At 41.3% G+C, this 26,439-nt stretch overlaps 1 protein-coding gene across 2 annotated transcripts in view; it reads left to right on the forward strand.

The window, feature by feature from the left end:
- Positions 1-7,855: 7,855 nt before the first annotated feature.
- LOC141774942 (storkhead-box protein 2-like) overlaps positions 7,856-26,439 on the forward strand; it is a 72,345-nt gene continuing 53,761 nt past the window's right edge. The window contains exon 1 of one of the 2 annotated variants that reach the window (XM_074647763.1): positions 7,856-9,055. In XM_074647763.1, coding sequence (XP_074503864.1) covers positions 8,686-9,055 — 370 coding nt within the window. In that variant the 5' untranslated portion in view covers positions 7,856-8,685. Of the gene's footprint in view, positions 9,056-23,087; positions 24,384-26,439 lie in introns of those variants that run through there. The other variant, XM_074647764.1, reaches the window with a different exon arrangement.

The following is a 26,439-nucleotide window of genomic DNA, read 5'->3' on the forward strand; positions in this document are numbered from 1 at the left end:
AATAACATTACAATTGGTAATCACAGCGTAATAAAGGGTTAACCTGCTTAACTTCTTTATATGGAAAAATGCCTAAAAATAATGATACTGTGCATCTTCATGATCTCTTATCGGTCTGTCAAATCAAACTCATGTTTGATGATTTTTTTATTATTATTATTATTATTAAAAGAAATAAAAGTAAAAATGAATGTGTTTTGGACCCGTGGCGTGACCACAGATACCTGTGGTGGATCATGTTTTCTCAGTTTTGGTTTTCTGAAGACGTAAACTATGTGGTTTAGATGTCGTCTTCCAATGGCTGATTTGAACTGGTTTAAGCAGCCATGCTGATTTACCAATCAGATACAGACTAAGGTCACAAGAAAAGTCTATACCAGATTTCCATGGTGTTTTCTTAAACCACAGAACTGTTTGTACCTTTATTCTTATAATTATGAATCACATTGTCCTCGTAAATTGAAGGCGTGTGCCATTTAATGATCCCAATTAGCCCAGAAAAATGTCTGCCAGTCCCAGTAATGGCATGAGAAGGAAGGGCCGTGTTTACACGAAAAGTTGAGAGAATTAAAGGTACTGTTTCTAACTTCTTACACGTATAAATCATTGCGGGTTGGTGTCCCACATGTGTGCTCGCGTGTGGCTACGCTGTTCCAACACAAACTACACGGAAGCACCAAAACCGCAAAGTTATATCTAGTGAAGCCTGTCTTGCAAAAACAAAAAGAGTGTTAACTCTTCCTGATTCGGCCTACCGACCGTGGTCAGAAAACACAGGGGAGACCTTAGCTTTGGTCTCCAGGGCCGGAGTCGATGCTGTACTCCTCTGCCTGCCTGCTTGCCTTCACTCACACACCGCGCTTGTTCTCACTCGCTCATAGACGGCAGATGGACAGCAGACTCCAGATCAGCTCTGATTGGTTGTTTTCCTCCGGTCTGTGAAATCTTGCAGATGCCGTTAGGAGCACCGGAGGACACAGAGGCACATGATTTTTTCCGATTACCTGTCTCATGAACTACTGTCAGGATATGGTGACCGTTTTTTAAAAATAACTTTTTTAAATCATAATTGCTCCATTTCTATCTGCTGCTGCTTTAAGGACCAGGTTAGAATTGGGTTCAGGTTAAGTTTAGGGAAAGGGTTGGGGTACGACATTTAGTTGTGATGGTTACGGTTAGGGTTAGGGAATGTGTTGTGTCAATAAGGGTTCGCATAAGTATAGAAGTTAATATGTGTGTGTGTGTGTAGGCCTGTCCCAAGAGTGGAGGATATGTGGAAAACCTGGCAACCGGAATATGCCCACGAAGCCCCCAGAGGAGGAAAGGCTGGGGGTGATCTGATTCTGCATTTTTATTTTGACTACTGGTCCATGAGCCTGATCCCCAAAATTTGGACGTCATGCCACTTTGGAGGGATCAAGTCTCATTGTGATTTTTTTTTAAAGGTCTATGTCCCTAGTGTTGGAAAATGCATGATAGCATTGCTCCAATGGTAGCTTTCTATGTGCTATCACTGCTTTTTTCATCCCTCCATCATTAAAATGTTCCCGTCTTTTTTCAATATTTTACACCTAGATCCAGTATAAAAGAGGGAAACCAACACACAATGTCATGAAGTTATGTATCATTGTAAAGATTAGACTATAATCAATCCATCGGTCACATTGTCATGACACTGAAGAGAATTTGACCTTTGACCTCTAATGCTGCAATGGGGCGAATTCTGAATGCCACTGCAAATGCCCTTATAACTAACTTCATGTATATCTGATGTGCCCATGGATGGTTCCAGCATGACAATGGTGAAAAAAGATGGGAACATTTTAATGATGGAGGGATGAAAAAAGGAGTGATAGCACATAGAAAGCTACCATTGCAGCAATGGAATCATGCATTTTCCAACTCCAAGGACATAGGCCTATGACACTTAGTCCCTCCAAAGTGGAACGACCAACACCCTGGCTCTTGGGCTATACATAATTACAATTTGTGAATAAATAAACCAATTCATTATTACGAGTCAGCTCGACTCCTGTGATGCTTTGTTTATGGCTCGCTCCAAAATGTCTAAAAATCAGTCACAGATCACATTGAATACTAGTACTCCCATATGAGGGGTGGAAGTAACACAAATTAAATAATACAAATTGAGGTGATGAAGATGCATGTGAATTGAAAAATGGAGTGAGTAAGCTTTACAGTTAGATTTGAATCATTGTTAATATTTCATATTCTGATTAAAACTGCACTTCTTGGACTTGTGCATTCATCAGTGTTTAACAGGCATTTGATGTTGCTGTCCTCAGATTCAGAGGCAAGAAATTCTACAGTTTAGGTGGAGAACTACAGAAAGCAGCTTCACTGTTGTCTCTGTGTTTTGTGTATTGTGAGGCAGATTATGTGTGGAGTCTTTAAAAGAGCCCTTTCACACCTATCTTGTTTGGTCCGGACTCTCAGACTTTTCAGATTGATCCGAACTAAAAATTACAGGTGTGAATCCTCCCCCGGACCAAACAGTCGATCTCTATATCTTTAATCTTTAATTTTGTGTCGATTTTGGCAGACCCTGGCGACAAAAGCGGTAGTGTGTCCGAGCACCAGAGTCTTCTTACTGAAATGGGTCAGACGAAAAGAGGTGGTCTTGATCCACATCAGTTTGACCCATGGTCCACTTTGTCTCTGGTGTGAAAATGTTTTTTGAATGGTTCGGACTGTCGGACCAATTACAGGAAGTTCTGTCAGGCCCGCATCATGTTATAAGAGTAGCGTAGCTCCTTTGAGGTAGATCTCAGTATGTAGCCTAGTGTGTGCGTAGCCAGAGCAGACATGTGTCTTTATCTCTGGCATTACACATTAGGGCTTCCCAGGCATCAGGCCCAGCTGGATATAATGGATCTACATCATGTTAATGCCCGGCACACCACCGCAGGTACTGTAAAAATAGCCCTGGTGTGAAGCTATGCAGCGTGAAACCAAAACTAACCGAATCAAATGCACACAATGTAACAAAAACCTAACCCGTGGTTCGGACTTTCAGGTGTGAAAAGGTCCTTAGAGACGAGTACAAGAATCTTAAAGATAATCCTAAAAGTAACTGGAAGCCAGTGCAGAGACTTTAGAGGAGGGGTTAAAAGAGTTTTTTTCTTTTTTCCAGGTCAAACTCTGTGAGTGTGAGGGGTCGAAGTAACAGAAACGAATTGAAAAAAATGGAGGCGATAAAGAGATGGATGTGAATTGGAAGATGGAGTGATAAATTATCAAGTGATTTGATTAATTTAAAGCCGATTTGACTAAAACAGTCGTGATCTGATGAAAACAGAGCCACGTTTCATCATTTTCACCATCTTGCATCCATCATTCATCATTCACAACACTAAATTATCATTTATCATTTAAGACTGTATCTGTAAAGCTTACATAAATGCCTGAGTGTCTAATCAATAATCATGTGACCACCTGTGTTTCTGTCCAGCGTGGCTGTAAGAAGTTTGAAGGGAGACCATTTTGCACCAGGGAGTTTAAACCAGTATGTGGCAGTGATGGAAAGACCTACCCCACCAAATGTGTTCTCTGCCGGGGCAACAGGCATGTAACATTAACCTATCTGTACACACACAAACACACACACACACACACACACACACACACACACACACACACACACACACACACACACACACACACACACACACACACACACAGACACACAGAGATGCATATATGGGGGTATTATTGTAGCAATATTAATTGCAAATGTGTGTGGAGAGCTGTGAAAGTCGCTTGCCAACCATTTTTCTTTGTTTATTTGCTGTTGTTGACTAACAGGGTGCAACTGGATACGCCCACATCAGGGTGTCAGGGTCATGTCTGCACAAGGAAAAACGTTAGCTCATGAATATGTCCCTCCTCTGTAAGGAGCAACTGACGACCATAGGACTATTTAGGACAACATGTGATTTACGTATTTCATGTCTATATGCTTTATCGTTTATCTAACCATTTCAATTATGGATCTGCACCATACTGTCGCCTAGTTTATTCATACTGGTATGTTGGATTTGCACCACGCCCATACTATTATCATGCATGTAGCCAAATATGTAACCCGTGATGGAAGACTTTGACCAATCACAGGTCATTTCAGAGAGAGAGAGCGTTCCTATTGGCTGAGCTCTGGCTGGTGGGCAGTGCTTGGTATTTCCTCAACTGATCTCAACATGGCTGCCGGGTCACAAACTTTCTCATTTTACAGCTAAACAGTACACTACAAGATGATTCTGAAATAGGAATTACAATAGGCTTTTTGTATTATTGCTACAATAATACCCACATACGCATACACAAATGCACACACACATAATCCACACCACAATGCTGTAATTATTCTGTTTTTTTCCTAAAGAGACAAGAGGAGGAAAGTGAGGGTGAAACACAGCGGGAGGTGCAAACCTGTGCCCTGAGACCTGAGACACACACCTCTGGCTGACCTGAGACACACCTCTGGCTGTGTAATAGACACATCATATCAATTTCCTGCATCTTGCATTCTCGATAAAGTTACATACTGCAACATGTCTCCTGTGTATCTGTATTCAGCTCATGAAACATGATATTCATTCTGGTAAATATAACACAAAGTTCATTTACACCCTGGCTATATACACCAGTTTAGAGTGATCAGTAAATAAGGTATTGGGGGACTTCAGCAAGTCAGTATTGCACTCCTATAAAATTGGGGGGGAAACTAATTATTAAAAGCAAAGCAAAGCAGCATTTTGAATTCTATAATTCACACATTTTATGGCCAGTGGCCCATATCTTATGCTAGAGAGTCACCTTATTTAAGCACTTGTTGAATGTTTTGGACATACAGCCATTATTGTAGAATCCAATCTGATCCCAGCTGACATTAGGTGAAGGCGGGGTTCACCCTGGACAGGTTTTCAGACTATCACAGGGCTGACACATAGAGACAGACAACCATTCACACTCACATTCACACCTATGGGACATTTAGAGTCAACAATGAACCTAACCTGCATGTCTTTGGACTGTGGGAGGAAACCTGAGCACCTGGAGAAAACCCACGCTAACATGCAAACTCCACACAGAAGGGCCCCGAGCCGGATAATATTATTTTCCACTTTCACTGAGTAACTTTTTAACCAACATCAGTACTGATCATAATAACCGAATATTCATTCATTTTCAGAATTTTAACCCTTTAAAAGCAAACGGAAAAACAGATTTTGTTGGTAAATTAAGTTATTTTATTTACAAGGAGTTTGATTTTCTGTTAACAACAAAAGGTGGTGAGGCAGACAAAATAGAAAAGGGGCTTGCGGGTGCTGTAAGAAATTAAGGAAATCAATAGAACAAAATGGGACCAATCCTTCCTCGGAGACCACACCTCCTAATTTGCATACGCAGACACACACTCCACCTGGGCAGGTTAGGCAAAATAAATGGATTACCCGTAACAGGGATTTTGATATTTTTCTCACAGTCTGAGATATGTCAATGATTAGCAACAACATGAATTTTGATGCATCACGTCAAACACTGCAGTTCCATAATACAGCAGCAATGCCTGTAGGGGAAACCAGGAAAATAGCCCGACCTGTCCCATAGGGCGAACATGACAAAATGGCTAAATCTGGTGTATATATATATATAATACTGTATATATATTTATAATAGGATGGACGATTTTATGCTGTAATGGCCTTGGAATCAAAATGTGTGGTTTTAATGGGTTTCGATTGGAACAAATATGATTAAAAAAAGTTATTTTTATAAAACGGTTGCTATATCCTGACAGTAGTACAGGAAACAGGTAACCTGAAAAAATCATGTTCCTCTGTGTCCTCTGTGTCCTCTGTGTCCTCTGGTGCTCCTAACGGCATCTGCAAGATTTCACAGACAGGAGGAAAACAAGCAGTCAGAGCTGATCTGGAGTCTGCTGTCTATGAGAGCCAGATGTCAATCACTCGCGAACTCCGATCAAATGGTCAAACTAGGCAGCGCTGATCAAATATGAATCAATATTCTGTTACTGTAATGGGCATATGGTACTGTCTGTAAACTATACATTTGAAAAAGTAAAAAATAAAACAAGTTTTGTTTTCATTTTTGTTGGTTATGTTTACATTCTAAATTTTCAGTCAGGTTGGAAGGTCTCACGACGTGATCACACACAAACAGGCTGCGCAACAGCACAAGAAAATGGCAATGCAAAAGTGAATTTCATATTTCTTTATGAAACCATCAGAAAAACGGTAAACCTAGCGGATCAGAATCATCATCTGACACACAATCTCTCCTTCTCTTTCTCTCTCACACACATACACAGACACTCCTGCTTTATTGAAGTCCTGTTCTGAAGAGGAACCTTGAGTTAAATCTAGTTTTTAAGATCTCAATGATGGATAATGTGCTATACACCTAAATACATAACTGGGGAATTAGATTACCACACCTCACACCTGAGGCCATTTAATTTTCCATTTAAGTAATACACAATTCAAAGAGAGTGGGAAGAACATGATTTATACATTTTTTGTGGGGGGGGGGAGAAACAAAGATAAAAACAAATAAATATAATGAATAATTTTGTAACAAATCGTTATTGAAGGCCAAAAGAAAAGAAAAGAAAGAGAAAAGAAACAATATGTGTGTTTCTGACATAGGTTAGTCTAAAAGACTATTAGACAAATATAATTTTTTTTAACGGAGGTATAATAAGTGTCCACATCCATAAGAAAAAATCTCAATATTGAATTGAAGTTTGGAACTGTTCACAGAGCAGAGCAATACAATATTAACATTCAACATCCTCAAAGTAAGTTATATATTGACAATGACAAGTATTTTTTCTTTTTTTCCCCCCTAAATTTCTCAGTATGCAGACAACTAATAAATTAATATTCATGAACTCAATTTCTAAAGCTAAATTTTTTGCTTACAGTAATACTACTTGGAAAGTACTTCGTTACAGGGGTAGCCTACCATCTGTGCTTAATATAGTTAAACAGACTGGCTTCAGGGGCTCTTATACCTGCCATATGAATGGTGAGTGGCTAACTCATGGGTCTGCAACCTGCGGCTCCGGAGCCACATGCGTCTCTTTAGCTCCCCTCTAGTGGCTCTCTGTGGATTTCTAAAAATTGAAATGAATAACTGTTTTTTGTTTACATTTTCATTTTTATTTATCATTGTTGTAGGTCTATGGTACGCCGGTACGACAGAGTATTAGGGCCACATTGAGGAAAAAAAATTAATCTGAGATTTAGAGAATAAAGTCATAATATTACGAGAACAAAGTCATAGATTTGCGAGAAAAAAAAGTCATAATAATATGAAAATAAAGTCATAATATTATAAAGTAGTAATTTTATGTGTTATTTTCTTTTTTTTCTCGTAAAGTTATGACTTTATTCTCGTTATATTCTGACTTTTTTCTCATGAAGTTATGACTTTTTTCTCGTAATATTACAACTTTTTTTCTCGTAAAGTTATGACTTTATTCTCTTAATATTACAACTTTTTTTCTCGAAAGCTATGACTTATTCTCGTAATATTACGACTTTTTTTTCTCAAAAGATTATGACTTTCTTCTCGTAATATTACGACTTTTTTCTCGTAATATTATGACTTTATTCTGTAAATCTCCGAATTTTTCCCCTCAATGTGGCCCTTATACTCCGTAGTACATTTGCACTTTGCCCTCACTGCATTAGACTTATATACTATACACTTAGACTATAAACTGTGTTTCCTTCATCACAATGCTCAAATGTTTTACTGCTCCAGACAGATTTTTTATTTATTTTTTTGTCTAAAATGTCTCTTTTGATAGTAAAGGTTGCTGACCCCTGACCTAACTGGATTATGAGTTCACTAACGACTTGTTGCGTTCTACGTCTTAATTTGAAAAACGTGGCCGGAAGACGGTGTGTTCAGTCTAGTTGACGCTGCCTTCACGCAGCTCCAGTACCGCTGCCTGCTGCTGCCATCATCATCATCATCATCATCACTGTACCTGGATGAGACGCTCCTGCATCCAGCTGGGTTCTCGCGCACCGTTACCGGACCGGAGCGTGTCAGGCGCGAGAGAGAGACAGGACAACATTCACGTGCGGCTGGAGAGAGGAGAGACCTCGCGCCTCCTCGTTAAACCGTAACGGTTGGCAACAAGATACAGGTGTCCCACGAGACCCGGTTGCTGCCTGGCGACGAGAGAAGGAGGGGGGGCATTCTGCATCTGTTGCCTGGGTGAATTCATTAACACGGTAGCAACCAGCTAGCTAGCCAGAGTCTTATTAAGGTACCGTTAAAGAAACACCGACAACTACCGATGTCATCTCTCGCTTCTAGCGGACAGAGCTCGGTATGAACCTCCACTAAATACCGGGGTCGGTTACGGGCCGGTATCTTTCGTCCGGTAGAAGAAGACGGTGTAGGAAGGTGTAGGAATGGGCTTCATGTAAGGCTAACGGGAGCTAACGGGAGCCAGCAGGCTAGCTTCATGGAGACCCAGTCCCAGTCCCAGGCTGCTATGCGGCTGCTGCAGAGCGGAGCTGGAAGCTACACACCCTGCTAGCTCAAACATGAAGTGTTTAGATAGATAGATAGATTAACACAATGATATATTCGATAGTCCGCTAGAAGGGCCGACCGCGACAAATGGAGTCTTTCCTGCAGATAGCGCCCCACTCCCTGGCTATAGTGCTGTCCAGGGTCGGGTCTGCTGGAGCTGGAGCTGGAGCCGGGGAGGCGGCGGTGGCGGTGGGGGCGGCCGGGGTGTCGGAGAGCGACGCGCTGCCGAGACACCACACCGGCTACGAGATATTCGCCGATTTCAAAGCCGAAAACAGCCAGCAACACGTGTGGAACCAGAGGATTACCGAGGCTGTGTCAGAGACCTTCTTCTTGGGATGGATAGACGAGCATGTGCTGCTGATCCAGGGCAAGGAGGACCATCTGGAGGTGCTGAGGGAGGGATGGATGCGGAGGTCCCTCAATCCGCCACGGGGATTCACCATCAAATACCTGGGTAAGGCCTATATATATACACCCACACCACCCCTGTCTCTGCTTAGGTTAAGGCCGACTAATATTTCTGTGTGATTGTGTTTCCATTGACACTATGCGACACGACTATACCTCCATTCAGCAGGAGAGACATTGATGTTGCCCATCGTCATCATCATCATGTTGGGCCATGTCTCTGTTGCGTTCAGGCTCCTCGATTCTATAACTGATCAGTCAGAATTGTCAGTGGCATGAGACACATGGGACATTTTAAGAAGCAATCACATCATATAGGACAACTTGATTATTCTGTATAATTTGCTTTAAAATCATTGAGGTAGGATGGAAAAATGCCATTGCAGTGTTCTTGCAGTCTCTAGCTTGGACTAAATAATTTGGTTTAGTTAGGCTACTGCTTTCCTACATTTTATTTGTGCACCTTTTATGCCTTACCCCTTTTCATTTAAACACATTTTTCCTGCATGTTAACCTATATGAGAGACATGGTTTGATTAACCGGAATGACCAACCATAACAAACAAGGTTGTCCACAATTTCAATACTTTTTGTCCAAAATAAATAAATAAATAGGCAAATTAGGTGATTTTTGTCCTTAAACATTAATTTGCCAAAAAAAGCATACATTATTTATAATAATAATTAAAATTATTGTTATTATTATTATTTTTTTATCCCCGCCAGGAGATCAGTCGTGTGTGCATGCGTGAGTGTGAGTGTGTCTTTGCGAGAGCATCTCTGTGTCTGTCCACATATAGAGCTTTTTTCCTATCTTTATTCAAGAGCGTGGTCTTTCAATTTGAGAGCATGACTTATTGATTTCACGTTCAGATTTTGTAATGCTTTAAAACCCTGTCCTCACACTCAAGTAGCCCCTGCTTGTACTTGGATTAGCTCTGCTTCTGCTCAAACTGTATGCTTGCACTCAGATATGTTGTTGCTTGCACAGATTTTCTGCGCTCCAGCTTCAGCCCTTCTCCTCACACTCAGGCTGCTTCTGTGTGCTCGTGAAACCACTGCTCTCAGTTTTCTCCTCTGCTCTTGGATATTTTGTGCGATAACTCTGTCAAAGTTCCCCAGCCAATAGAATGCCAGGTGTAGTGTTGACCAATGAAATGATCCCTGCTTTGTTGCGGGTGGGTTCGCTTTACTAGAACGTCCCTGACAGGCTGTTACTCTTAACCAGGTACTTCCACTTCCGCACTCCAAGGCTTTATTATAAGTGCTTGCTTTCTTTCGATGTTTGGAATAAAGGACAGTTAATATATATATTCAATTAAATTTGTTTTATATAGCATCAAATCTTAAGAGAAGTTATCTCAAGACGCTTTTCATATCGAGCGGGTCCAGACCGTGCTTTATAATTTAGAGACCCAACAAAAGAGCGACCCAACAAGAATATAAACCAGCGCGCCGCCCATACTTTTTCTTTTTCTATAATAGCTACACCGGCTGAACGAACAGTGTTGTAGGGCTCAACCTGGTGTTGGTCAGTGGAGCAAGTTAGCTACAGTTAGTGGCACAGGAAGCTGCCGAATATGCCAGTGAGAATCGGTTTATGCCGGTGGGGAGTGGCGCCAGTCAGTGCAACACAAGCCGTTTTATGTGGTCTATGACCGCAGCAGCAAGCTAAAAAGTCAACAGGAATACCACTGACGATCACTGATGTTATATACCGCGGCACCCAGACCTTCACTCACAAAAAAAAGAGGAGCGCTACAGGGCTAACATTAACCGTGCATCAAGCTAACGTTAGCTGAGACTGAAAGTAGAGCACTTTCAGTGTAAGTATTTTCAGTTTAAGCTCGGAAGGGAACTACAAGACTAAATAGCCACATCAAGGTAAATATAGCTTAAAGTGGGCATACCATGGATGTAATGAGGGGCAGACCGCAAGGTTTACTACCTCGGTTTTAGCTAGCATTAAAAAGTTAATGACTTGCTCTCTGTGTGCAGCGTTCAACGAGCAAGATGATGTGGTTGATTCACAGCATCGTTGTCAGTGTACAACAAAATAAAAAAGGTAGTTCCAGTAATGGTAGCCGATGTAGTTATTATAATAAAATAAAAAGTATGGATGCTGGTATACAGTATATATTATATATTTAATTTTGTTCCAAAAGTCATAAAGAAAACAAGGAAAGTACATGATAAAGCCTTGGAGGGCGGAAGTGGATGAACCCGGCTAAAGTGTAACTGCCCGTCAGGGACGTTTTAGTAAAGCAAATGCACCCACAACAAGGCAGGGATCATTTCATTGGTCAATACTACACCTGGCATACTATTGGTCGGGGAATTTTGACAGGGTTATTGCACACAAAATCCAAGAGCAGAGGAGAAATCCGAGTGCAGACGTTTCACGTGCACACAGAAGCAGCCTGAGTGTGAGGAGAAGGGTTGGAGTGCAGGAAATCTGTGCCAGCAACAGTACACTGATCAGCCATAACATTAAGACCACTGACAGGTGAAGTGAATAACATTGATTATCTCGTTACAAAGGCACCTGGCAGTGGGGGGGATATATTAGGCAGCAAGTGAACATTTTGACCCTTGAACTTTGTATAAAAATGGGCAAGCGTAAGGATGTGAGCGACTTTGACAAGTGAATACATATTTTTCCAAACTAAGTGTTTGTAGTATAATCAGAACATTTATGAGTGAAGTAATTTTGGTGGTACTACACTGTATAACAGGGAAGTTATGGAATATTTTTATAGCATCTCTTTTCGGCGTTGCACTTTGTAGACGGTCCCTGACCACTCGTCTCAGAGCCGGCTGTGCATAGAGACCAATGTTATGTGTCCAGCTCGGAGGACGGCTTGTTTTGATTAAAATGACGTTGTAGTTCGTTGTCTACCTCACTACGGTTATAAAGAGCCGTCGTTGGTGTTTCAACAACGTTTTGTTTATGAGTTATTGATCTGGGAAGTTAGAATCTGTCAATATCTTTCCAACTTTACCGAAGTTAGTTTTTCTGCAGTCATGTCTTCTTCCCTGAGACACACTCTTTTATTGTTTCAAAAAACTATGTACTGATCCATGTCCATCACCTTCAGTTACACAGCAGCACCGTACTTTTTTTTTCCAAACAAACCACCAAATCACCATCTATAAGGTTAAACTAAGCTGATGTTAGTTGACACCAGAAAACTATGTTAACTTGGTTATATATTCAGATGACATAACACTCATAGCTCAGGAACAGCTAAGTTAGTTAGCTGACATACTCAGTATGAAAATGACCTAAACAGCCTGTTTGTAGCCTAGCAGTTAAGCTAACGTTAGTTCGTTGTTATCAGAAGATGGTAAGATGAACAGTGCACCAAACTAACAAATGTAGATAATGTTATCCGACGTTACCTGAAATATGGAGCTTATAACTACAGTATGTTATATTCATATAGCAAAGCATACACGTTTGAAGAAGATGAGCCACCAGTATGTCCCGCAATGGCCTTCCCTCCTGTCTGCAGAAGAACAAGTCCACCACCCAGCATTAGCTTAATTAAACCATATATTTACATTTATGGGCTACTGTAGCGATCCGTGCACACACAGGAATCTTTTCGAAAGTGAAAATGATCAGATCTGTGAAGTTGAAGTTAAAAATCTTTTCATAAAATATTAATATTTATTCAGGTTGTGATGTGTGCATTTGTTAAACAGTTTTATATGTGTGAACACGCATTTGTGAGTACCCAAAATTGTGCACAAATCGTTGTAGTACACACTTGTAAATCTTATTTTTCCATTTGTAGATCATGTAATATACATCTGTGACCATTTTGAGACTAATGTCACTCCATAAATTAGTGCACTTTGACCTGTGGCCTTTTCCTATCATAGCATCTTCTTATGGAATAACCTCCCTATGGACATCAGACAGCCTGATTCAGTCTCTCTCCCCCTTCCAAATAAAAGCCCCATAGAGTAACTGTTTCTTAACAGGACACTCAGGATGAGGCTTGTTTTTCAAAATAAAAGCCACAGAAGGTAACTGTATCTTAACAGGGAACTCGAGAGACTTATATTCCACCAAAATACAACTTTCTGTCAAACCACTTACAGTTTTAAAGGTCCATCCACTCAAATACTTTCTGTCTAAAGACTACCACTGTTGCTACTACTACTGCTATTGCTACTACTACTACCGTTAATACTAATACTAATACTACTACTACTACTACTACCTCCGCTGCTGCTGCTGCTGCTGCTGCTACTACTACTGCTACTACTACTACTACTACTTGTGCTGCTGCTGCTACTACTGTTGCTACTACTGCTGCTACTATTGTTGCTTATACTAATGCTGCTTCTGCTACTACTGCTGCTGCTACTACTGCTGCTGCTGCTGCTACTACTGCTGCTACTACTGCTGCTACTACTGTTGCTATTATTACTGCTACTACTACTACTACTTTGATAGTATAACAGTTTAGCTTCCAGCTTTTCTAGCTTTGTATTTCAGCTCTTAGCCTGTGTAGGTAATGCAGTTCAGCTTCCAACTCAGTTTTTTCCAAGTCAGTTTCACATTTCAACTTCCAGGTTTTCAGTAGTGCAGTGCAATGCATTTGAATATTTTTCAAGCAAGTTATTTCACATTTCACATTTCTGCATTTCAGCAGTGCTTTGCAATTAATTGCAGCGGTCAACATTCTGCAGAAAATGCATTTTCTAGTTTGGTATATAATGCCTCATGGGTCCCTTTCACCTTAAAAGAAGCATATTTTTTTAACTTACTTGATTTTCTTTTTTCTAATAGGAGACTCCCCCAATGCTGTGATAACCTAATTCAATTTCTCTATTTCATGATCTCTGTCAGACTATAGCATATGTGTTTGTTCGGGATTGGGAAGTGTCTCTTCCTCATATTGTGGCTGTGCTCTGTCTTGAGGGTGACAAGGCAATGCTTTCACACAGGGATAACAAAGCTTCTGCCCATAAACAAAACCAAGTGAAATGGGTCACAGCAAGACTTGATATGTGCAGCAGCAAGAAAAATGCTTGACGTAGAATCCATTTCAATTTATAGAGCCCAAAAAATAAGAGCTAATGCCTCTTCACGTTTCTTAATAATTCTGCTTAATATAAATCAACAAGTCAATATATTCTTTTGTTTCTGTTATTTTAATTCTTCGCTTTGAATATACATAAGAGAGCATTCTCTTGAATAGCACACTCAAGAAGTGACTATCATGCCTTGCACACAGCACACTCATGGGTTTTATGCAAGAGGAGGAACCACCCCTTCCTATCACCTTTCATTTAGGGCTGCAACTAACGATTATTTCATTGTCGATTATTTTCTAGATTAATCGATTAGTCGTCTGGTCTATGGAATGTCAGAAAATTATGACAATACGTAGTGTTTCCCAAAGCCCAAGATGACGTCCTCAAATGTCTTGTTTTGTCTACAACTCAAAGATATTCAGTTTACTGTCATAGAAGAGTAAAGAAACCAGAAAATATTCACATTTATGAAATTGGAATAAGAGAATTTTTACTTTTTTTTTCTTAAAAATTACTCAAACTAATGAATCGATTATCAAATTAGTCAGTGATTAATTTAATAGTTGACAACTAATTGATTAATCGTTGCAGCTCTAGCTAACTTCATACTCACATCACACGCGTTCGCTGCCTCTCTCTCGACCGCACTCTCACTAATGTTACAGTCTTGCAATACACTGGCTGGCAGGAACCCGTCTTGTCTTGTCACCGTTGACTGTATAAAATATGGACTTAGTCTCCGTCCATAGGTTTCTGAAGAACAAAAATTAAGCTCAAAGTGGGCCGCTCCCGACGATTCCGGCCGTCGCCATCATGGCAGTGACATCTCCGGCCAAAAATAGGCAGAAGGGTGCAGCGTGGTTGGAGCTGAGGCGGCCTGAAGCCTGGTTGCTGAAACAGTTACATTTATAAACAGTTATATACATCAACAGTTATAACTTTTCTGCTGGTAGAGCAACCGTTCAAATAATAAACTGTAGCGATAACCAGAAGGAAGGAGTCAACAAGTGAAGTTGAAAAGGAGATTAAAGCAGGTCATGAATCTCTCACCGGCTGCACAGTCCCACTCTGAGCTGGTGTCTCTATCAGCAGAACTCCCTTCAAAAAACAAGGAAATGCCCTAATTATTGATCAAATGTACCGATAACATTAGATTCACCATCTTTTCTGAATCTGTCCAAGCATCTCCTGTAATTCGTGAAAAACATAATCCACCAAAGAGCATGTGTTAAAGTGTTATTTTACGGTGTGTCTCTGTAACGTGAAATGGACGGAGAGGAAAAATCAGTCCAGTGAGAGTGACTCTTCTCTCTCTTCACACCACTTCAACACAACACAGCTCTTTCTACAGTTACTGTGGTGTCTTTCTGATTTTAGCAACTTTTCTCTCATCAACTTCTCACAGAACGTCATCTAAATTTATTATCGTTTTGTGGGTTTTTGTTTTGGAAGACTCTTGTCGCCTTCCGCGCTGCAGTACCACTCTCCGCCTTAACAGCTCGTAATGCGCCAGCAGCTGTGCTGTTTTACAAAAAAAAAACTTATTAAATGCTGTTTAATAACTGACATCAGAATCAGGAATACTTTATTGATCCCTGGGGGGAAATTACAGTTGTTCCATTTTAGAATAAAATATATATAATCAATGGATAGGTTATAAGAAAAATAGAAATAAGAATACAGATGAAACGTAAATATGTGTGCATTATCAAAACTAAATGCAAATATAAAATTAACTATCAAAGAAATCACATAAACTCAAGTATAGGGGGCATCAGATTACTGCATACCATTTAATTTTCTAATGAATACATTTTTACATTTAAACATTTTGAATTAATAAAAAAATAATTTTAAGTTCCATGTTCTGTCATCTGTTATTCCATTACTTTTCCTGAATTCTTTGATTTTTGCCGTGGTATCGTTTCAGTTTCGGTATTGAGATATTTAGGCAGGGTATCTTATTGAAGTCAGAATTTTGGTATCGTGACAACACTACTCTTATGTTTATTTGGTGGTAAATGCAGGGGGATATTGTTTTCCTTTGGACTCGGTCTACTGCCATACAGTTTTAGTTTAAGGCAGCTATGTTAGCTATTGTGCACTGAATATTTCTGTCATTCATATTCAATAAACCTCAATAATGGTGTATATTGTAGTTTGTTGATTTTTTTTTGACGCAGGCCCGCAGTAATGGATTATCTTTTCCTTTTAGACGTATTAAAAATGTTTTAAAAGTCATTAAATTTGTACTTTAAAAATGTGCATATACCCTGTAACTGCTGTATTGATAGAGGGAGCTGTTTGTCTCCTTTCTATAATGAAACACTTCTTCTATTCCTTCGCCTGCAGTGATAGTGGTGTGTGTGTTTGTGTATGAGAGAGAGAGAGAGCGTGTGTGTGCTTGTGTTGGGGTTTTCTGCTCTGATTAAAGAGAAGAAAGGCAGGAGTGCCATAAATAAAGGTCTTATTCTCCCCACCACCACAGGCATGTATACACACACACACACACACACACACACACACACACACAGACAGGACTGATGGTGGTAGAATGGAGTTGTACCACACAGGCACACACACATACATACCACAGATAATATGTGCATCAGATATTTGACCTCTGCTAAGGACCTGAGATTACGTGCTCATTGCCTTTGTCCATCCAGTCAGTCTATGCCAAAAGCAATTTTGTATCTGAGGCTTTTTAGATACTCATCACTATTCCGACTCAATAAACGGACAGGTCTCTATTTCTACTCGTATTGTTCCACATCCACTTGATTTGGACCTCCTCTTAATATTTATGTGCTGAGTTTATTTCTTATCAATTATACGCCTATGAAGTGATATCCCCCCCCATAGGCTGCCATTTAAATGATACAAATTTCTGACTTTATCTGTTGTGAACTTGGGAACTGTATGTACAACAATCCATGATTGATCTGTGGTCTTTTTGGTGGATGACAGAAACTTTATACCACCTTAGGTTTTATGTTTCATACATTTTCAGAACTGATGCCAACAGACTAATATGCTGGCATATTTGTTTTTGCTGTTTTTTGTAGTGATCAGGGCTTGAGCTTAAGGACGTCCCGTCGCCCCGGGGCCGAAAAAATAGGAACGGGGAGGATGAAAATTAATTTTGGGACGAGAGTTGAAAGAGAAAAATACCTGTTACATTAGAATGAACGGCGAGGAAACTGACTGCAGGTTTTGTGTAGCGCACCGTTATTATTAAACCTTAAACCTTAAACACACAACTATATTCACTTTTTTAATAGTCCTGTATCTCAGCTGTTACCCTGCACTATATTCACTTTTAACAGTTCTCTTCATCTCCTTGTATTTTTATATCTGGTATATTTTTTGTACTTTGTATTTTGTACTAATAACTTTTTTAATTCCTTTTTTTACTAACATGTTTGCACTATGGAACTGTGATGCTGGAAACTTAAATTTCCCTCTGGATCAATAAAGTTACTATCTATATATCTAGCTACACTGTCGGTGCCCCCCGATCCGTCCCGCACGTACACACACAGCACATACCGCTGGCCTTTGAACTCACGACAGCTGCAGCAGCAACGGAAAATGATTCCCAAGTCAATAAGAAAAGCTTTTCTACTTTCTACTTCCCTACTCTTTCTGTGGCTCTCAGCTCCAGTCCATTGGTTCCTAGGATTTCTCCACGCACACACACACACACACACACACACACACACACATTCACGCAGTGAAGTTAGCGAACAGCAGATCAGAGAGGCCGCGGTGGAGACAGAGAAGTGAACCAGGGGAATTTGAGTTTACGACAACATTACAACATTACTGTAGGCTAAGTAAGTGCAATAAAACCTTCGCAAGTATAAAGCCAATACTTTATCAAAACACCTTTTCAACAAGCATAAATATTATGTAAACATGTAGAAAACCGATATTTCAATTTGCTCTATCTACAGTCTCTCATTCACCGCAGCTATGTTTACACAAACACAGCCCGCTAGCTCAGCAGATTGTTACAAACAAGTGTTTTTCTTGAGGTGTCTCTCAGTGAAGGCTCTAAAATGATTAGTTCCCTCTAGTAAACAGTGTTCCAGTGTGTGTCCAGGAAGTTTATTGTGAAGTGTGGAATGAAGGGAGTGAAGCGGTGATGCCCTGTTGTCGACAAGGTTGGCGGCTGTCTTGGTGCAGACTACGGAGCCTCTGTGTTATTATCATAAAGTATAGATACAACGTAACCCTTGGCTACACAAGCTAAAAAAAAAACTCTGTATGTAGTCGAAATGCTTAGCTTAGTTTGCCACGTGTCTTCAAATTCTTGTAAACTGATCTGCTCACTGAGACGAAGCAAACCCGCCTCTCGTTACCTGCAGGCAGTGAATCACATAAGCAGAGGGAGGACAGAGGACAGGATGAATGACTGATACTGATTGATGTCTGTGTTCTTCATTCTTTCTAAACTTCACTCAGTACTTTGATTTTGGGAATATTAATTATTTTATGATCATTTTAGCTTGTTTCCAGTGAGATATTAATGAGTTTGCTGTTGTAAACATTACCGTTGCTGCTCTAGAAACAACATTTAGTTGTCACCTAGTTATATTTAAAATATTCAACTCTAATCTGGTTCTGAATTTAAAGACAAACAGGGCTGTAAGTACAGCTAATATGCTCACTTCAATATTTGTTTATTTATCATAAGTCATATCCTCATATTGTGCAGGCCTACTACCGAGCCTGTTTGTAACCGGTACCAACAACACCGTCTTCACTTCACCCGTCTCTCCGTCTGTATGTGGAGAGGTTATGCAGCACGCTCGGTAAGGTGCATTTGGTGGGGACTATTTTCAGCGGTAGATTAATCCAAAACTGACTTGAGTCATAGTGCCATATTGTGGCTCATTGATGTGTTTTTAATGTTTTTTGGACAACAACAAATCTCTGTGGCAGAGAGGAATAAGATATATCAGGTTTTAGCTTTGCACTCGGGATTTGTTGACAATAAGAAAAATATAGAATATTACCAGACTTATCCTTACTTACTCCACTCTTCTTTCTGCTTGTCCTCTGCCCTGCCCCGTACAGCTCCCCTCAGCAGTATTAAGAAGAGCCTAATGCCTGTTTGGGTGTCTGTGTTTGGCTCAGGGGCACTCAAATAGCTATGTGTGCTGCAGTGAACAGAGTGGAGCTGCCATTAGTCAGAAGATCAAGTTACAACAACTATGTGGTTATTGCACACCTTTCTCTGTGTCTCTATAGACAGACACACACACACACACACAGACTTGATCGTGTACAGACAGATGAAGTGAATTTTGGAAAGTAATTGAGCTGAGCCTTTCATCAGGATGAAATTATTTTTACCACTCACAGATCTGTGTTATCCTATGTGTATGTGTGTGTGTGTGTGTCGGGGTGCCAGCTGTGTGTGCCTGCAGGCGTGGAGTTTCCTGCCCCTTTACCTCACTCTATCTTTCTCTCTCCTCTTTTGTTGGTCTGACTCTCATTTTTGTAACCTTTTAATTCATTTCATTTGAAATTCAAAGCTGCGTGCTGATGATCCAGGATTTCCCAGTGTCACCAAAGCAAAAACATAACAGCTGCATCAACAAACCAGTTGTAAATTGATTTTCTTCCCGCTCTGGCTTTATTTAACCAGCTAAAAAATGCAGAGTTGGAAAAAATATCGTAAAATGAGCATGACAGGGACAAAGCCCCGCTGAAGAACGGGGGGGAGAATGGACAAGTAGACCTTTTGTGATATTAGAATAAGGTTAATACAGACTCAACAGTTTTTCTGGAAACTTCTTACAGTGCAGCCTTGAAGGGAGTTTACTGGATTTGGTCTTTTAATTTGTGGAGTAACTACAGGAAGTGTTGAGTTGTAGTCCCTGGATAGCTTGAGCTTTCATGCCAACATCACAGTTGTCACCGCACCGTGTGGCTTTGTGACAGACAGTCAAGAGTAGTTTCAAACATGGAGCAGTTAATGCTGCTGATGCCTCCGTTTGTTTCCCACACCCGACATGGCAGCGGTCCTCGGCTGGGGTGAGGAGAGAGAGGGGGGCTGCCACATTAATGTTCATGCATGTAGGGGTGGGCGGTATTCCGGTTTCATCGCCGTCACCGGTGTCACGTTCGGCCACGACAGGGATTTTGCAATATCGTCATTACTAGGGGTTCATCTACTACATTGATGTATCGGTTTATATTCCTACGATCCAACTACATCGATAGGTACTCGGCAAGTTGTCTTTCACGGGAGACGTATATCGATATAAAATCGATTGTATCGATACTAAGGATTTGCACCTTGTATTTAAGGACGACAAACGTTATATGAAAGTGTTTTTGAGCACTTTTATTAGTAAAGAAATTTTAAACGTTACTCCGGATCACTCTCCAGACATGCGCCAGCTTGCCAGCTCCGCCCTCTGCAATGCGAGCACGCATCCATGGCGGGCATGCAGACGAACGGCGCACTTGACTCCTCGCTCTCTCACCCTGATAGCGGCGTGGAGGGTCGGGACACCGGTCTGCATGAGCTGCTGGCGCTGCGCTGCCGAGAAGCCGGTCGGCGGAGTTTCAGGCGCCATCAGTCCACTTGACGAGGGCGGCTTCACCCACAGGTGATTTCCCCGTGCGCTGTAGTTTTTTCATTCAGAGAAAATGACTTTCCTTTCCCCGTCATGATATCTATGTGCACGCAGCATCAGCCTCACGTATCCAGCCAGAAAGCAGACGGTCCGCGAGGTTAGTCTAACATAGTTTTAAAATGTTTTTCTGTATGTTTTCATGTATGAAAAGACCCCAAATTAACACTGTAGGTGGACTACTTGATTACTATAAGCAGAGTTAAACCACCAGTTAAACCACTGTTCATTTAACTTGATTAGAAGTTGGTTTATTCTATTTTTTGTTAAATAGTACACTGCCTTGTATCTTGAGAAGTGAATCAGCAGGTCCTGCAGTTGTACTTTTTATTATTTTCTAATAAAAGCTGTATGTATTTGCCATTGATTGTTGTTTACTTGTTTATATCCATAATTAATTTATCCCTAATTCCTTTACAAGAAAAAACTTTTGTTAAAAAGTTACTGTATCGATTTCAAATCATGTATGCAGATGATTTTTTAACCTGAAGATGGCGCCTTTAAATACTGTTTAATGCTGTAGCCCTGTTAGTCCACTAGATGACAGCAGTTCACAGTAAAATGTGAACCACTGGACTTCCTCACTGCTGGGGTCTGGTTCAGCAGCCCTCTGTCAACACTTTGCTGACGATCGTCGTGAGGGGGGAATCGGGCCCAAAATCGGCTTGATTCTCGTGTAGTTTGTACCCCGCATAAGCAACTAGGGATGTCACGAGAACCGATACTTTGGTACCAAGTCGATGCCAAAATTCTAAAAACGTGACGGCACTATTTTTCTTCAGTACCGAAGGTATCGTACGATGCCTTTAACGGTCATTGGTAGGGATGTGACAGTGAGGAAAAATTCCCACCGGTTAATAAACTTGTGAGAACACCGGTGTTACCGATTACACTGGACATTTTACAAGAAAAGATGCCGGTCAATATGTGCAGAGCGCTGACTCTGATCTTTACCGTCGGGTGGCGGTGTGTCTGGCCTCTCCGGTTGCACTTTTGCTGCGGGGCTCCGCTGCGGGGCTCTACCTGGCGCCGCTGCTCCGTGCACACCGGCTGTGACGGCTCCATCCGCCTCGTGGCGATTACCTCATTAACGTTATGGTTCCCTTATAGCATTGGGACTAAACGTGAAATATTGCCGAATAGGTGCGTTCGCTTTTCGCTTCGACAACAAATCCTCTGCCATTGTCGATCTTTCAACTCTCTCTCGTCCCGTGTGTGAAATATGACTCCTGCTGCTCTGAGCTGACGGAGCAGATGCATTCGCGGTCAGTATGTAGTGTCCGTCGTCTGACTATCGATTGATAGCATGCCGCTGATACGCCAAAAGGAACTAAATGGGTCAATTCTTCTTATTTATTACTTAAAGGCTATATGCCTCTGTTTTTTGTAACGTTCAAATGTTTTTAATAAAATAAAATGTTGGTTTAAATGGGATTTATTGTTTTTTTGTTTTTTTTTACCGTGTTATCAAATTGGGTATCGAGAATCGTGGAAATTCACTGGTATTGGTATCGACTACTAGATTTCTGGTATTGTGACATCCCTACATTGATTTAACGGAATACACACATGAAATTATAGTCCAATCTATCGTGCTCTAGATGGGGCAGGTCGCTGATTTCTTCCTAGCTGTCCTTCCTGCATTTGTCAGTTTAAACTGTGTTGCTTTTAGCCCGGATTATGACTTTAACGTCTTTGTATTCATGTAATATTATCTTTCATGCACCGAGCTCTGATTGGTCATCAGGCGGTGCTTTTATACGAGTTAATCTGTTAACATCGAACGTAGCCTGGTTAGGTGTGAAGCATAAATTACCATGGCGATGATCTACCCCGGTACGAAGTGAACCACCATCGTAGGACTGAAAACCCTGAAGGGTTAAATCTGAAGTTACCTCGCCAACCCCAAATCGTGCTTCGTAGCACAGGGCTGTGGACACACTTGGCAGTGTGTTAGTGGTGTTGACACTAAGCGACAGCACAATGCTAACTATAAACACTGTCTATTGCCTGTGTTGCTGTGTGTTGCAGCATTTGGTCAGTGTGCTGCTAACTAAAGAGTCAACCTAAGAGCCCCATGCTGATTGGCTGGCTCATGGACTTGGCTTCTCTCCAGCCAGACTTTGAACACACACACACACACACACACACACACACAGGTCTTAGCAGTTCCTTTCAGAAACACAAATGGACACACTAAGTAGCATTCGGCTATAGGATGTAGAAATGTGTTTTTATGAATGGGTAGCACCGCTCAGCTTTAACAACAGGAGGAAAGTGTGTGTGTGTGTGTGTGTGTGGGGGGGGTTGACTGACACGATTCTCGCCCTCCCCTCCCTCTGCCTCCTCCCTCTTCTCCCTCTCCCGTTCTCCCTCCTCTCCAACAACAACACACTGAGCGACAGAGTGATTGCAGGCAGGCGAGCAGCGAGCAGAAAGAGAAAGGCGAACGGACGAAGGAGAAGACAAAGGAGAAGCAGAGGCAGCGCTCGCTCTGCTCCGGATTAACCCTTTCTCCTCACTGAATGTTGCTTTTTGTAGATTTCTCTCTTACACGTCTTCCATCATCCCTTTGCTCAGCCGTGGTACACTGTCTCTCTCTCTCACACACACACACACACACACACGCACACACACATTTTTACCAGTGGATCAACTGCTGGTGTGTGTGAACAGAGTCCTGGAAGAATGATCACGGATGGATGGAGGCAGAAGGGAGGAGTGTGTCTGCTTTTCCCATGGAGATTGTGTCGTTCTCTCTCCTCCTTCTGCTGGCTGAGCAGTCTCTCTCCTCTCGCTTTCTTTTGTATCAGCGCCCCCTCCCTCACTCCCTCTTTTCTTGCTTCCCTCCCTTCGCCGCACAGGCTTTTGTCTATCTGACAGGGATCCAGGCTTGTCTTTTTACCGCTCTCCCTACCCGACCCCCCCTTTTGACCGCCTCAAAAAGTGCCCTCCCCTCATTTCTCATGCTTCTGCTAAAGCTTAGACCAAACGGGTCTGCCGCCAAGCAAAGGCACCAGGCTAGGCTAACCGCTAGCCACCAGAGTGGTGTAGACGCCTCAGCTTGTCCCTACTAAATGTGTGTTTCTCGTGTCTGTGTGAGTGTATGAATTCAGACGTCACTGCAGAAGCATTAGCTAACAGTTGACCAGTCACTCCATCGTGGATTTGGTGTCACCTGAGGAGGAAGGAGAAGTGTGTATGCAGCGGGAGGTGACAGTGACATGACCATGAGAGAGTCTGTCCAACCCGGGACTGGAATTCTTTATTTCCCAACATGGTGATTATTTGATATTCATCCGTCGATTTATCACCACTAACGGTCCACAATGGAATTTACGTGAGGAGCTGGGAACCTGCAGCCTTGGGTCAACCATTTGGCCCAAATATTCAGAAGTTTGCTTGTGGAAAAAACTATTTTGACTCAGTCTTGTATCTGTCTGCCACCCGGCGGGGTGAGGATGAAGAAGACAAGCAGCCGCACGCTCAGGCGGGCATGGCCCAGCTCTGATCTGTTAGAGCGCCTGCTGCCACCGGTGGCTTCTGTAGAGCCTCACAGGAGCCGACGCTCGCGCAGTGAGAAGGACTACAGAATCCACAAACACAGCAAGAGGAGCCGCTACCCTCCACAGTATCTCTGTCAGAGTCCGCCGGCTTACGTACACCCAGGTACTGTACAACCACACAGATGGATGTTCATTCGCTGTTTGGGTGGTCTGACACTCAGCATTGTTTTCACAAGTTTACGTCTGATTAGAGAGGTCACTATAGTTACCTCTTTGATAAAGTTTTTAACACTAAAACTGTCAGTGTAGTATGTGAAATTAATACATTTAAGGGGGGTGCTACAGTGATTTAGTGTTCTACCTGCTTACAAGAGACAGATTTTTTGTTAAATAGTCAAAATCTGTCAGTAATGTGTGAAATATACAGATTTTGAGTTCCTAGTACGAGTCAACTTCCAAAAAACCCTGGATCCAACACTTGTCGTTATGCAACCCAATGGCATTATTCCTTAGGCCCATCCTGCCTGGTAAACACTAGGGGTGTAAATCACCAGTTTCATCACGACAATATATATATATTCTTTGGACAATGATACGATATTTGCTGACATCACAAAGCCTGCCACGATACGATTTCGATACGATTCAATTCAGCGGCCTGCGATCGACACAAGACGATATCCTATTTCACATTTATTTCACACAATCAGTTACACATCAACCCACAAAGAGCAACTAAATTATGATGTTACAATTCTATTACTGGGCTCTTTCAGACATTTAAATTAAAAAAAACTATTCTTATTAGTAAATAGAATAAAACCAGACATCATGTTGTTCACTATAAACTGCCACATTTGTCATGTTTAAATGCTTTTTTATCAGTTAAGAAAATTTCAAAATAAAGGCGTATCTTAAAGAGGACAATAGGTATCGATGTTTTCGCTTTGCGTCGATATGTTGGATATGCCGCTGCATTTCTTTGTGCAATCCTGTGTTGTATAATGACATTAAAGCTGAACCTTGAACCTTCATTAGTGGGTTAATCGGCTATCTTTGGGCTTAACTGTATAATTCCCCCCCCCCCTCATTACCACCACTGAGGTGCCCTTGTACCTCTGCAAGTGTGGTATCATAGATTTTTCTTTTCTTTTTTTTTTTAAATGGAAAAGATAGCTTAGAAGTGCCCTACTTCCGTGTTCACAGCCAGCTACTTGGCTAAGGGACCTGATGAGGGTTGTTGCCATGGATACTGAATGGTTTCCATGGTAATGGTATTGTAACTCTAACCACCACCATTTGTGCCAGTACATTACACATTCTGGTTACCTTGACTGGAATGCAGGTGATGTGTGGTGTATCTGTACGTCTGCTGTTTAGTGAAAACAATGAGCAAGTGGAACATGAGTATGTACCTTTTGCATTAGCTAACGACGGCTAGTTCTACATTCTTATGTGTTGTACATTTAGTGGCTCCTGCAGCATGATGTGCACAGACATTAGAACTATCATGTAGGGATGTCTTTTCTGTTCACAATCCTGATCGGAGTCGTTTAACATTGGGTATCTGCCGAGTCAGATCCGATCAATATTTACCTTAATGTTGATTAAATATGTATATGACACATAACAGCTGTATACTTCTAAATCTTATACAAGATACCTATTTTTCATGAGCAACTTGATCCAAATACTGAAGGCTCTGGTTCAAAAATGTTCAGTTTACATGCTTCAATTATTAATATGGTGAATAAAAGTTTAACTGGAGAATGCGACTCCTGAAATTGACATGAGGCAATCAGCTGTTGAGAAGACGTTATCACTCTGTTGGTGTTGGAACTGGTATAGCGCAGTGATTGTACAGCAAAGTTACAAAGTGGAGCTTCTTCCCTCACAAAAGATATTTGGCTGAGTTTAGACAACAGACAACAAGTCTCATTTTGTTCTGTCATCAAGTTACTCACAGAATGAATGTTAATTAGTGACAGCTGATGTGACTTGCCGCCAGAGATGTTCATCATTTGAACCAGGGAAAGTGATGGTCCGGCTCACATTGAGAAGCTGCTGCCTGAATGTTTTGTACAATGAGCTTTGCTAATAAGAAAGACAAAGAAAAGCAAATCCATGTAATGTTATTTTACCAGTCCCAGGTCAGAATTCACTGGCACCACTACGCACACATACTTTCACACACGCACACGCACACACACACACTAATG

Source organism: Sebastes fasciatus, chromosome 10, assembly GCF_043250625.1.
Source record: "Sebastes fasciatus isolate fSebFas1 chromosome 10, fSebFas1.pri, whole genome shotgun sequence".
Classification (NCBI taxonomy): domain Eukaryota; kingdom Metazoa; phylum Chordata; class Actinopteri; order Perciformes; family Sebastidae; genus Sebastes; species Sebastes fasciatus.